Source organism: Morone saxatilis, unplaced genomic scaffold (genome assembly GCF_004916995.1).
Source record: "Morone saxatilis isolate NCDOM2014 unplaced genomic scaffold, NCSU_SB_2.0 Contig15, whole genome shotgun sequence".
In the NCBI taxonomy this organism is placed as follows: domain Eukaryota; kingdom Metazoa; phylum Chordata; class Actinopteri; family Moronidae; genus Morone; species Morone saxatilis.
The window spans coordinates 26,591,788-26,605,548 of NW_023339707.1; the positions used below are offsets into that span (position 1 = coordinate 26,591,788).

The window sequence follows — 13,761 nt, forward strand, 5'->3', positions numbered from 1 at the left end:
CGCTGACGCAGGCACAAAGGGGATATGACGCCATCGACAGGCGACCGGTGAAACGCAGCGTTACCTGAATAAAATGAGTTTGAACATTGTTGGAAACATTTGGGATAATGTAAGAACTCAACTACATATAGAACATAAAGCCAGGGTTTATACACTGTTTAATGAGGAAATGTTTGAACCTGGTTCACTGTGTTTGTGTGACTGTTTGCAGGTTAAGTCTTTGGCCGACTCCATGGACGACTCCCTCACCTGCCAGTCTGGCCGTGAAGACTCACAGGAGGTGGGAGGAGAGGGAGAGGACGACGATGAGGAGGACGAGGAAGAGGGAGATGAAGACGAGGAAGAGGAGGAGGAGGAAGGGGAGGAGGACGAGGAGGAAGATGAGGATGAAGATTACAGAGAGTGTGCGTGGCGCAACGCCAACCCATCCTCCCGTCGCTTGGCAGGCCGGTTGGGAGGAGTGGGAGGGAGAGGAGGCGTGGGAGGAGGAGCTGCCATGCACGAGGACAGCACCGCCACCTCCTTCAGCGATGTCACCCTCTACATGGACGAGGGCTGCCTCCCCTCCTCACCGCTCTCCCGCCCGCCATCCTCGCCGCTCTCCCGCCCCGCCTCCAGCTCTGACACAGAGTACTGGGGAGGGGGAGGAGGAGGTGCAGGGGGGAGGGAGGACAGCAGAGAGACAGAGGGAGGCAGCAGCGCCAGCCGGAGGAGCAGCACCCCCTGCACAGAGTGTCGAGGGGAGTACAGAGGGAGAGCAGGAGGTGGAGGGGGAGGAGGAGGAGGACACCTCCCCGTCCTGACTATCGAACCACCCAGTGACAGCTCAGTGGACATGAGTGACAGGTCAGCACAGCCAATCAGAGAGCTTCTATCACAAACATACCAATGTACAGAATACTTTACATTACTACTGTATTACCTACTAGGGCTGCCCCCGACTAGTTGACACGGAATAAATAACTTCAAGTTACACAAAAACAAATACTTGCGGTCTTATCAATACGATGAACGATGTATAGCGTTACTTACAAATCAAGTCACTACAAACTCGCTCCTCTTCATGTCTCTCCTGAACCCGCCGTGTCTCCGTTGTCCCCAGAGTCAGAGTCCTGGTTGGAGCCGCTGTAACTCACGTGGCCTCCGTTGGTTTAGCAGGTTGCTGAGCCTGGTTCCGTTGCCCGTCAGCTGATAGGACCACTAACTAGCTAGTGGCAGCTCCCTGCGACTGTGGTGTAGTTCATTTATAGCCTAACGTTAGCTTTTTAGGAGATTGCGTTTAGATTATCTTACTGAACAGAACGTGTAAGTATCGTAATCCAAAATCCAATAGAAAAATCCCAGAAACCATAGCGATGCCAGCATCCCGGTTGGACTACATCCTTTCAGCTCTCTGTATGCTTTACTTTCACCATGTCTGGACTCGCTAACATTAACTTCATTGTTCAAATCTTCAGGTCAGAGCGAGGCTCTATCGGACGCCTGGTGTATGAACAGGAGCCGTCAGGAGTCGAGCGAGGAGGAGAGAGGGAGAGGAGGGGAGGAGAAGGGGAAGGAGAGAGTGGAGAGGATGAGCGAGGAGGAGGAGGAGGAGGAGGGGGAGGAAGCAGCGAAGCCGACTCTCCGCAGGGAACGATCAAACACAAACCCAACGGCCGCTCCACGGCGCAGGGGCAGACCCGCAGCCCCGCCAACGTCCCCTTACCAATGCCTTCGGCCCGGACCCTGCCGCCACACCCGCTCCCTCACCCACTCCAACACCCCCACTCACACCCCCACCCTCACCCGTCGCCCATCCCCCATCTACCCACCATCCTCCACCACCACCCGCAGTACAGCCAGCCGCACATCATGCACATGCACCACGTGCACGGCGGCAGCCCTTACATCCAGCACGCTCACCACTTCGCCCAACACCACTACCACCACCTGCACCACCAACACCACCACCTCCCCCACGGTTACCCAGAACCCCCTTCCTCTCCGCTGCCCTCCCCGGTGCCGCCGCTCACACCTCTCTCACCCCTGCCGCCACCACTCACGCCCTCACCGCTGTCCTCCTCTTCCTCCTCTGCGCTCCAGAACATGGAGGCGCAGCAGCAGCACCTCGCCCACCACCCCCATCTCCACCACCACCACCTGCTCTGCTCTGACGGCGACAACGAGAGCGTCAACTCCACCACCACCAACTCCAACGACGACACAACGGTCAACAACTGCAGCTCCGGCTCCTCGTCACGAGACAGCCTGCGTGAGCCGATAGGAGGAGCCGCGCTGGGCAAACAGACCTATCAGAGAGAGAGCCGCCACAGCTGGGACTCTCCCGCCTTTAACAACGACGTGGTGCAGCGGCGGCAATACCGCATCGGACTCAACCTGTTCAACAAGTAAGCATGTGTGAGCGAAGCATTCAGGGTTCAACGTTCATGTTTTCTTTTCTTTCTGGGTCAGTTTTTATAAATACAAATAGTTTTATTTTTAAGCAGTTTCCAAATAAGAACAAAGACCTTCTTAGCTGCCATGCAAGCGAGTGACGTTCTTCAGAAACAATTCTGTTTAATCCGCCTTGCTCTCAAACTTCGACCACATCCTCTGACGCCGACCAACTAAACTCCTGTTTCCAGGATAATTGAAATCCCTGCTTGCTCATATCTCTGTTCCCTCCTTCCTGCAAAACATGTTTTCATGCTGTGATTACGATACATTTCACTGTATCTTTACAGTTGAAGTTATAGGGCTTGCAATAATCTGCCATATTGATCCAGATTCATTAATCAGAAAGCATTGAAATGCAAATTTTTTAACAAATCTGTGGAAGTAAATCTGAAACTCTCGATAGCTCACCTGGTAGAGCTTCCTGTCTCTCGTTTGTGTGCAGTAAAGGCTAGAAAAGCTCCACCAGTTAAAATAGAAATCTACTGTCAAAATTGAATATTCTCAATAATTTATGAGCTGGGATCCGGATGGGTCCCGGACCCGGGCCATGGTCTGCCTGTTAGTAACTTTGCTACTAGGGGATGGAGATGGGGGATGTATTTTAGTCATGGCATCCTCCTTCAAAAAAGTTGAAAATGTGATTTATCTGGGCTACAGGAAGCCGGAGAAGGGGATCCAGTACCTGATCGAGAGGGGCTTTGTGTCGGACACACCGGTGGGCATCGCCAGGTTCATTCTGGAGAGGAAAGGACTGAGCAGGCAGATGATCGGAGAGTTTCTGGGCAGCCGGCAGCAGTTCAACAAGGACGTCCTCGAGTGAGTACAGGACACAGGACCACTCTGAGCAGAGACACATTTTTCATTTTCTTCTTTCTAAAGTTACATTGTTCTGTTGTCTTATAGATACATAACATAATAAAAGTCATACATAATACATAAAAGTCAAAATGTATTTTCTCTCGTCTTTATTTGCATATTTGGTGTTCAGATAATCCAAAAGTAATCAAGTTACATTACTTTAATATGTGACACCTGGATTAGGTTACTGACTACATTTGTTAACAGGTCATTAGTAACTGTATCAGATTACATTTTTAAAGTAACCCCTCCCAACCCGGCCTGTATCTCTGTGTAGCTGCGTTCTGGATGAGATGGACTTCTCGGGGATGGATCTAGACGACGCTCTGAGGAAGTTCCAGGCTCAGATTAAAGTTCAAGGTGAAGCTCAGCGGGTGGAGCGGCTGGTGGAGGCCTTCAGGTACTGAACTGCATCACAGGTTTGAACCCCACAGAGGATACAGTGACAGACCCGTGGAGTTCATGTCTGCTCTCTCTCGCTCTCTCTCCAGTCAGCGGTACTGTGTTTGTAACCCGGTGCTGATCCGCCAGTTCCAGAATCCAGACACCATCTTCATCCTGGCCTTCGCAATCATCCTCCTCAACACGGACATGTACAGCCCCAACGTCAAGCCGGAGAGGAAGATGAAGCTGGAGGACTTCATCAAGAACCTGCGGGGTCAGTCTGTAATAAATGTAAAACAGTAGCTGGATGAAAAAGAGTTACTTATTTACAGCTGTAAGAACTTTCATCTTATTTAATTAATCAAATTAAATATCAATTTGGGATCACCCTTTAAAGTAATTAGCATTGAAGCTATCAGTGTAACCTTTGATTGTACTTTATTCTGGCAGTGTTGGATAGAAGTACTTTTACTCCACTGCATTTATTGAATAACTTTACTATGTAGATTAATACAAATGTAATCAACAAATAAATTATGATGTATTATGGATAAAGACTTCACAAGCTACCTGGAGGTATATGTATATATATAGTAAGAAATACTATACTTCACCTACTACAACATCAATAATTATAATCCAACCAGTTTTACTTTTTGTACTTTAAGTATATTTTGATACTAATATTTTTGCACTTAAATGTCTAGTGTGAAACATTTAGGAGGATCTATTGGCAGAAATGGAATATAATATTCATATGTTTGTTTTCATTAGTTTATAATCACCTGAAAATAAGAATTATTATGTTTTCATTGCCTTAGAATGAGATGCTTTTACCTGAAGGAGCTGGTCGGTTAAACGTTGTTAATATCGCAAGTCAACACCAGAAATACTTGTGGGTTAAACTAATTATCATATATTATTAATCTACAACGCTGCTTAATTGCATCTTTCCAGGGACACAGCCCCAGCAGCCCCCGTCCCTGCACTAATGAATCCACTGGTTTTAAGAGTCCTCTTTGTCCCACTTTAGAATTTATAGTCCTAATATTTGGTTACTGTAGTCTGCTTTGGGATTCTTGCAGCTGATTTCACTCTCTACTATCTAACCTCACACAACTAATCTGTTAGAAATGGCTCTATTCAGGGGAAAGAGGATGGTGGAACTGGAGCTGAACAGAAAATAAAACTATGGTGAGTTAGGATGATTACTGAGAAACTAGCAATTATCATCGCCGAGCCGCCATCTACATTTTGTGGTTCACATCACAAAGTGAATCCAGCCAGCGGTGTAAAGAGTATGAAATAGAAACTCTAAAGGCATCATGTATCAGGTTATCCCACAACAGTCAGTCAGCCATGAGAGCGATCTCTCTCTTCGTCTAATAACATGAACAACACCTTCATTTTCTTTATAATCATTCATGCCGTTGTCGGCAGAAAGTTATTGCCAATTTCAGTAGTATCCCACGTGTTTAATGACATTTAAGTCCGGATAATGTCACAAACTGCCCCCACATCAAATGTGTGTAACAGGATATCACTGCGGGTATCTAACAGAGTAACTCTGTGTGTGTGGTTTGTGTATTTAAAGAGTGGTTCAATTGTGATCAATTCAAACCAGAGATGCTGTTTCTGTGGCATCAATCAGAGCTGCCTCTGACTCTTCTGAGTCAATGATTATTGTTTAATTGATCGATTATAAAGACAGAGAGATGTGAGTCCAAATCTAAAGAGCAAGGAAGGGTGTTTTTATGTATAACATCAGCTGAGAGAATTGTTCATTAGTAATCTTTAATGTTTTATTTTTTCTATACATTATAATTTCGTATGTGCGACTCAAGCTGTGTGTCTCCTTCAGGGGTTGATAACGGCCAGGACATCCCCAGAGACCTGCTGGTGGCGATCTACGGAAGGATCCAGAAATGGGAGCTGAGGACCAACGATGACCACGTGTCTCAGGTCCAGGCAGTGGAGAGGATGGTGGTCGGCAAGAAGCCTGTAAGACCCTCTGACATCTTAAACCAACACCTCAAAATCTCGATATAGCTCAACATGGTGGCACACAAAAGCACCAAAACTAACTAATTTAGTTGTTTTAGTTAAGTTTGTTTTTGAATTGGATTTCACTTGGAATCACTGATTTGAACTTTTAAAAGAACCACTGTATGATCACAATGATTCACTCAAAGTAGATCAATAATAAAAGTGTGTGTGTGTGCGCGTGCGCGCTGCAGGTGCTATCGCTGCCTCATCGCAGGTTGGTGTGCTGCTGTCAGCTGTTTGAGGTTCCAGATCCGAATAGAGCTCAGAGGAGCGGCGTCCACCAGAGAGAAGTCTTCCTGTTCAACGACCTGCTGATGGTAATCAATACACCCTTTGTTAGTGTGTGTGTGTGTGTGAGAGAGAGAGAGAGAGAGCATGTGAAGAACTGAGTTTTGCCATCAGTTCTGCATTTTTGGTGGGAAAGGGAGTTGTGTGTGTGTGTGTGTGGGGGGGGTTGCATTACTGCACTATTTGGGTTTTGGTTCTTCCTCAGAGGACCGTTTGCTCTGGAGCCACCACAGCAACGGTTTAGTCCATTAATTGCAGCTGGTCCTGTTTAATGCTGAAAGTCGAACTTCCCTATATAGAGAAAAAACACAAACACACAGTCCTGAATGGAGGAACTAACTAATAACAACACACAGTATGTGTTTGTATAGTTCAGTGATGAAGCTGGTTTTAGCCTTGCTCAAACTGTGTGAATTGCTATATAAGTTTTGGACCTGAACGGGTCTGAAAAAACCACATTAATCCAATTTTGTACATTAACAGGTTCAGTGGTCTTAAAAAAGTCTTAAAAGATTAATTGATTAAAATGATGATTATCTGTTTGTAATTAAGTCGCTTAAATGTGTTTCGGTAGGGTTGTTTACAACTACAATTCTAACTTGCGGATACAGAGTACCGTACAATACCAAGGACAGTTCTAGCAGTTACTTTAAAAGCATTGTTTTATTGTCCATCAGATGATTCCACTTTCTGAACTGCCAACAAATTAAACTTGCTAAGTTGCTTCTCCTCCACCTAGCTCTGCCCAACGCTAACGCAGGTTACTACTTCAAGCGTGGTCCACCAAATAAGCATTGGCTATTCTTCCCTTTCTCAAAAGAGTATAATTTAAACTTGGATTTTTCCGCAGTACAGGAAACTTAAGATAAGAAAGAACAATACATCTCTTGTCAGAGTAACCAGGGTAAAGAATGTGAGAGCCGGCGGAGGACAGCCTGCTGGGATGGTCCTTTATTCTTGCTCACTTTGCAGTCAGCTATTGTTGTTCAGAGCTTAAGTGTAGGAGCCATATGAAGAGTGTCGAGTGAATCTGTTGTTTAGTGTATTATATCAAAGAATAGATAATGTCCCTGCATGTCACCTTTTTCTAAACCACACGTCAGAAGATTTAATTGTAGACTTTTCGGCGTGCATGTTATGATGTCCACGGAGCTCAGTGGCGGGTATCAGTGTCTGGTAACTCCTCAGTATTGGTAAGAAATGGGTTATTGTCTCAAACGTGAAACCTACCAACACTGGAAAAGAAATATTGATTTGTGCCTTCATTCATTTTGTAACTTATTCTTGACCCAGTATGCATATAACAGTCTCACATTGCATCTTATAAATGTTTCAATTACCCTGCTGAAACCTCAGGGAACCCTGGACCTAAGAGGATGAGAGACCACAATGTCTTAAGTATGTGAATAAGGTTGTTTGTAATGATTGAGAACCATCGATTGGGTATATCCCAACTCTTCAGCGTTTTTTACCATCTTGTACTCATAATGTTTGTTTTTCGGTACATGTAGTGTTTTGGTTCAAAGTTTCAACCTCTTTTTCACAGTTGCAGGCAGGGCAGTCTGTTTTCAGGCAACGAACTCCGGATAATGCCGCTTACCTACCTGTGGCCAATGCATGCAGGTGCCACGTCTTTGCCGGCTTTCATCTTCGTACTCTCATATCTGAGCAATGCGACGTAAACCAATCTGCTGGAATGCTTGCAAGCAAGCGCTGCTCATTGTAAGATCAAAGCAGTGACTGCATGGTTCTTCTGTATTTTCATAGCTGACCGTGGCCCAAACAGCACGAGGGTCTGAAACGTAGGTCTTTTCATCGTTGCCATTAACTCAAATGTGAAGAAAAGGACTGGAAGATGTGAGGCCTTGAAAGCTAGGAATGTGGGCCAGCTGTCACATGCCAGGACTTCGGTGGTTTATGTCATCTCAGGTCCGCAGTGGTTGTCTTCTTGGTTGCTTACAAGTTGATGTGTTGAGTGATGGTGGCAGAGTTTTGAGTGGGGTGGGGAATGATGTTTTCACATTCATCTGTCTGAGAAGGGAAAGGTTCTCTGAGCTTATTGAAGTTCAGGATTTTAAGGGTGGGCTAACACAAGCATGAATTGGACATAATTTATGAAGGCTCAGTAAACAGTTTCCGATGAGTTTTCTGGTCTCAGTCCTCTAGTTTCAGTCTTTTTTCCATACAGCCATGATGTTATTTAAGTAATACTGATTGGGTCATTTAGAGTAAAATTGACCAGATAAACAGGGGATGCTTTTTAGGGCGGGGCGCTACCTTGTAATTGACAGTGAATAAAACAATAATTTTAATACAAATCAACTTTCAGTACATGTTTTGATGCTCAGAGTGCTGATTCTTATATCCCTCATTCATCTTGAATATAACAATATGAAACATAGCTAATACATGTAGATAAAGGGAGCGTTCACAGGGTTACAGTCATACAGAGGTCATATGAAGGTCAGCACAGACGTCGACACGAGTTTATGAATTGTGAACCAGCACCGCTCTGACAGACGCTCTCTCGTCTAAATAAAACATTTAAAGCTTGCTGTCTCCACGCGGTCGGTGTCTTGTGTTTGTGCTCAGAAGATGACGAGATTCAGCTTCATTATTAATGAATCATTTCTAATTTATTTACAATCTGACAAAAAACAAGCGGAGGGAAATGTCTGCAGTTTATGGAGAAAATATGTAAATGTCTCACCTTGAAAATGAACAAAAGAAACAAATGAAGATTAGAATAATCAAACACTCCTTCTCCTCCTCAGGTGACTAAGATCTTCCAGAAGAAGAAAACCTCAGTGACGTACAATTTCAGACAATCATTTCCTCTGTTGGACATGCAGGTCCACACCTTCCAAAACACCTGTAAGTACTGCTCTCTCTCTCTTTATCCCTCTCTCTCACTCTCTCTCTCCATCTCCATCTCCTCTCGTCCATCTGCTCCCTCCATCTGTCTCAGCCTTCTCTCCATTTTATTTTTTATATCTCTATTTCTTTTTTGCACTTGCTCAACTCTCTATTTTTACCCCGCAGTCAGCAGGCCCACTGAAAACACACACACACACACACACACAAACACACACTGAGGCATATGTGAGGAACCATTTTTTTCATTTTCATTTCATTTATTTTATTTATAAGGACAATATGAAAAAAATACAAAACAAATCTGATCGGAGCAATAAATCAGAAGTGAGCACTAAGACTGGCAGTGTGAACGTAGTCTGTCTGATAATAGGTCATCTGAGTCACATGACCTGTCTCCTAAAGTCACAGATTTAAAGACTTTAGACTCGACAAAATCAAAAAAGACTTACAGTAACACCAATGACTCGTAACTTCAATTGAACTTAAACTTTTTGACTTGAAATAATTTCTTTCCCCCAAACCCAAAGATTGTGTTTCACCAGTGAATTAATTTCCCTTAAATTCCTGAATTAACTAACATTAACATTATTCAGTCTGAGCAAGTTGACACTGGATTACCCAGATCCACTTCCACCCCAGGTTGACCCAATCCAACAGCATCCAATCAGGCAGTGGCAGGAGAGAACCATAATATGTTTGTTAATATATTAATCTGTTGTTAAAATGGCAACACATTTGGTGAAAAAGTCTAAAGTCTAAAGTTTATGATTTGGGACTTCACTTGGTGCTTGAGTGCAAATACTTCAGACTTATTTGTGAACCTTAAACCATTTAAATGTATTACCTCCAACAATTTAAGCATAAAAAATATTTGATTTGAGTACAAGTAACTTAAGTAAGTATTTATTGTTAAGGTAACTTTGGTAAATTAAGTTAATTGAACCAATTTAATGACAAGCAGAATTTAATTTAATGTACAGTTAATCAATTATCAAAATAGTAGCCAATTATTTTTTGGGCTTTAGGACATTTTTATAATGATATAAATTTAACTTAAACAAAATGAGTTAATGGAACAAAATGGAATACTCTAGTGCAGTGGTTCCCAACCTGGGGTTCAGCGCCCTTACTAGGGGTCGCCAAAGCTTCAAACTTCAACATAATATAGACACAGATTTTTATAAAAAGTTCCTAAGAGTATCAGGGAAACTATATTCAATATTCACAGGAAATAATCTGCTCAAAACGCATCAAAATCGCTTGTTTTACACAGAATTTCTGCAGTTTATCCATTTTTCTGTAATGTTATCGTTATGCATTAAATATAATATGAAATATCCATAAAATAGGACATCGACAGGGCCTCGTCAATTTACTCGATGATAGAAAGGGGGGGTCACTGCTCTAGAGGTTGGGGTGTGTTACATACAGTCCATACAGAGGTTGCAGTAGCTCATTTCTGAAGCTGTGCAGTCTTTACTAGTGCGCCTTAGTTTGGTCAAACTAAATTGAAATATGCACCAAAAATGCATGTGGGACAAAATTTGGAGACTCTGTCCCACTTGGAAATGTTTTCAACAATCTGTTAATAATCACTTGGCAAAACATAACAGTACTTCCCTCTCCAATTACTGAAAGGACTCTCTGTCTGCCAGCCTTTTCTTTAAATCTAAGACATCGTCAGTCTGCAGAAGTGTAGTCGGTACTCCACCGAAAAACACCAGCAGCAGATTTCAAAGAAACACACTGGAAGCATATCACAGGATTTCCTAAATATATGACTGTCAATCTGAAAACAAGGCTGCTTAGCTGCATGCCTCAAAACATGACTCATTCAACCGACACATTTTTCAATAATGATGTTAACACAGTCGTATGCGGAGTCGTGTAAGTGTGTGGGTGTGTGTGGTGAGCCTCTATATCAGCAGAGAAGAATTGGCTCGCAGTGTTGTGCAGCAGATTGGAGTTGGTGGCGTTTCAAATCTGCCTCAGCACCTGTTAACTCTGAAGGGTTTAGCTCCCAAATCACATCCGCCATTTTCAAAAAGGCTCTATATAATGTACCTAAACCAAGGAAATGATGGCAGAGCCGAAACTACGGTCGAGCTTTCAACCCGTTAAAGAGCAACATCCAGGGGTTTAACTTCTCACCTTGCTGCAGTGATGTAGTAGTGTACTCCAGGGTGCACCACGACATCACTGCTGGGTGTGATTACAGGCCCAACCACATCCAACCAAACACAGTAATGTCCATCAGAACGGCGTCGTCAAATAGCTTCAGAACCCCCCACCAACACATCTTTCTGAAACCCAACGGCTCTTCAGAAACCTATGGGTGACGTCACAGAGTCTACATCCATTTTTAATTCTACAGTCTATGGCTGTGATTGGTCAGGGTTGGAACCCCTCTCAGGACGGGTTCACGCCTAAAGGTCCAGTTCCTGAATCAAACCAATGCGAGAATAATACATTAATCCAGTGGTTCCAGTTTGTGTTCACAAATACAAAACTCAAACAGTCCAGAAATAGAAAACAAAAGCCATGTGGTGGAAATGTTATTTGATTATTGGTCATATAGTTGGCGGGTAAAAGGACAACAAACCCCTCCTTATGGAGCACCGTCAGGTTCTGTTCATATTGGTGTTAACAAACATATGAACGTCTCATAAGACAGCAGGTATTAAATAATTGAATAATGACAGTATTTAGAGGAAATAACTCTGCTGTCTTATCACAGAAGACGTCAGGCTCTGATGAGCAAACACGACTAGTTCACCAGTCCCTAAAACAGGAAGACTAAACGTTTATTAACCAATGAAATGACACTTACGATGGTATGCTTCCTGAGATTAGTTCGAACAGTGTTCATATCAGAAATGCAGTTGCACCGACCATTTCCATAGAAACCAAATCTATTGGGGAAATTAATATTAAATGATGCCAAAGAACATTTAATAGATTGGTGCAGCCAAAATTCATCAATTTGAATATTTCACATAGCGTAAACATCATAAAATACTTAAAGTGCTATAAAATGTATATGCTGCTGTTAGATAGTTTGGAACCTTCAGTTCAGATTCAATGTGTATTTTTAAGGAGGATCTATTGTCAGAAATTGAATATAATATTGATACATGTGTTTTCATTAGTGTATTTCTAGGGTGGCCCAGAACAGACAAACCAAACACTGGTTGTAGACAGAGACTGTTTTTTATGTGTTTTAGTTTCAGCTCTAATGTTCTGTTGCATCGTGGCATATTACATGTTGTCACATTATCCTGGTGTTAGTGAGTTATTTCGACTCAGAGCTGTGACAGTAAGGTCAGTGTGTACTGAAGCTGCACTGCAGTGTTGTGGTTTAGTTTCTAAGATGTTTTTGTTTAGTTGTTGTTGTTGTTGTTGTTGTTGTTGACAGTTCTGGTTCTCCAGTTGGAGCTTAATGGGACTTGGCAGACTGTGGTGATGACTGTGACCAGGACAGATTGTCCCATATGATTCATCAGCACAATCTTACATGGACTGCTGGTGTGTGTGTGTGTGTTCATGTATGTATGTGTGTGGGTGGATGAGTACTGTGTGTGTGTGTGTGTGTGTGTGTGTATTATGTGGGAGGAAGGTAAGGTATACAGTATATGTGTGAACAGTCCTGTCTTTAAAGGTTCAGTGGGTTTAAACACTATACAGAAAAGATCACAGTACATACAGTAAACCCATTAATTAAAAAATAAAGAAAATATTAAAAGATAATACAATTGAAAACACACAATCAGTCAGTCTACAGACACTTACTGGAGCTCTAGTAGCACAAGGTAAGCCTGTAACATCACCAGAGTTAGTCAGTGGTGGTCTAAAGGTTAGAGAAGTAGTATATCTGGGTTTGTAGAGTGAAGCAGCAGCGTTTGCTCTTCCCTCATTACCGTGACAACTACCACCAGGTCACAGGCTTTTGGGTCAGAGGTCACAGTGTATAACGTGTGTGTGTGTGTGTGTGTGTGACCCAGACTACCCTCACGGTATCAGACTGACGTCGGCGAACCCCGGAGGAGAGAGGAAGGTGCTGATCGTCTTCACGGCTCCGAGCCAGCAGGACCGAGCACGCTTCACCTCCGACCTCCGAGAGAGCATCGCAGAGGTCCAGGACATGGAGAAGTACAGGGTGGAGTGTAAGTACTCCTACCACAGTACCGCTGCTAGTAAAGTGGTACTGTGGTAGTATTAACAGTTCCAGTAGGTATAGAGGCAGAGGCTGTGGAAGCTGTAATGTTACTGTAGTGGTCACACTGGCATTCCTTGTAGTAGTGTCAGTAACAGTGAAAGCAGATGCAGTAGTACCAATAGTTATTACATTAGTAGTAGTGTGATCCTGGTATAGCGTTAATAATAATAAATAATAATAATGATGATATAATAATAATGATTATAAGTAATAATGATAATAATGATAATAGCAGTAGTAGCTGTAGTATTACAATATAGTAGCAGTATTTGTAGGCAAAGATTGGGTAAAAAATACAATACAATGTACAAGTACCTCAAATTTGTACTTAAGTTCCTTGAGGAAATGTACTTATTGCATTATAGTAGTGGCAGTACCAGTGGCAGCAGCAGTATTAGTGGTATTAGTTGTAGTAGTAGTAATAGCGGTAATCGTAGCAAACATGTTAGTCGTAGTTGTTGTACTTGTAGAAAATGAGCGGCAGTAGAAGTTGTACTTGTGAGTAAGTTATTAGTAGGGTGAATAAACACAGCAGTAACAGCACATGCAGTAGTTGCAGTAACAGTTGTAGTAGTTGTAGTAACAGTTGCAGTAGTTGTAGTAACAGTTGCAGTAGTTGTAGTAACAGTTGCAGTAGTTGCAGTAACAGTTGCAGT

The 13,761-nt window shown here is 43.0% G+C and overlaps 1 protein-coding gene across 1 annotated transcript in view; it reads left to right on the forward strand.

Moving 5' to 3' along the window:
* The window catches only part of LOC118324149 (IQ motif and SEC7 domain-containing protein 1-like), a gene marked incomplete in the record, with an annotated part of 46,487 nt that overhangs the window by 32,095 nt on the left and 631 nt on the right, over positions 1–13,761 (forward strand). Inside the window, 9 exon segments of the mRNA XM_035656305.1 lie at positions 208–846; positions 1,458–2,387; positions 3,094–3,252; positions 3,572–3,694; positions 3,786–3,952; positions 5,540–5,679; positions 5,916–6,041; positions 8,787–8,886; positions 12,891–13,090. Of these exon segments, the coding sequence (XP_035512198.1) occupies positions 208–846; positions 1,458–2,387; positions 3,094–3,252; positions 3,572–3,694; positions 3,786–3,952; positions 5,540–5,679; positions 5,916–6,041; positions 8,787–8,886; positions 12,891–13,090 (2,584 nt within the window).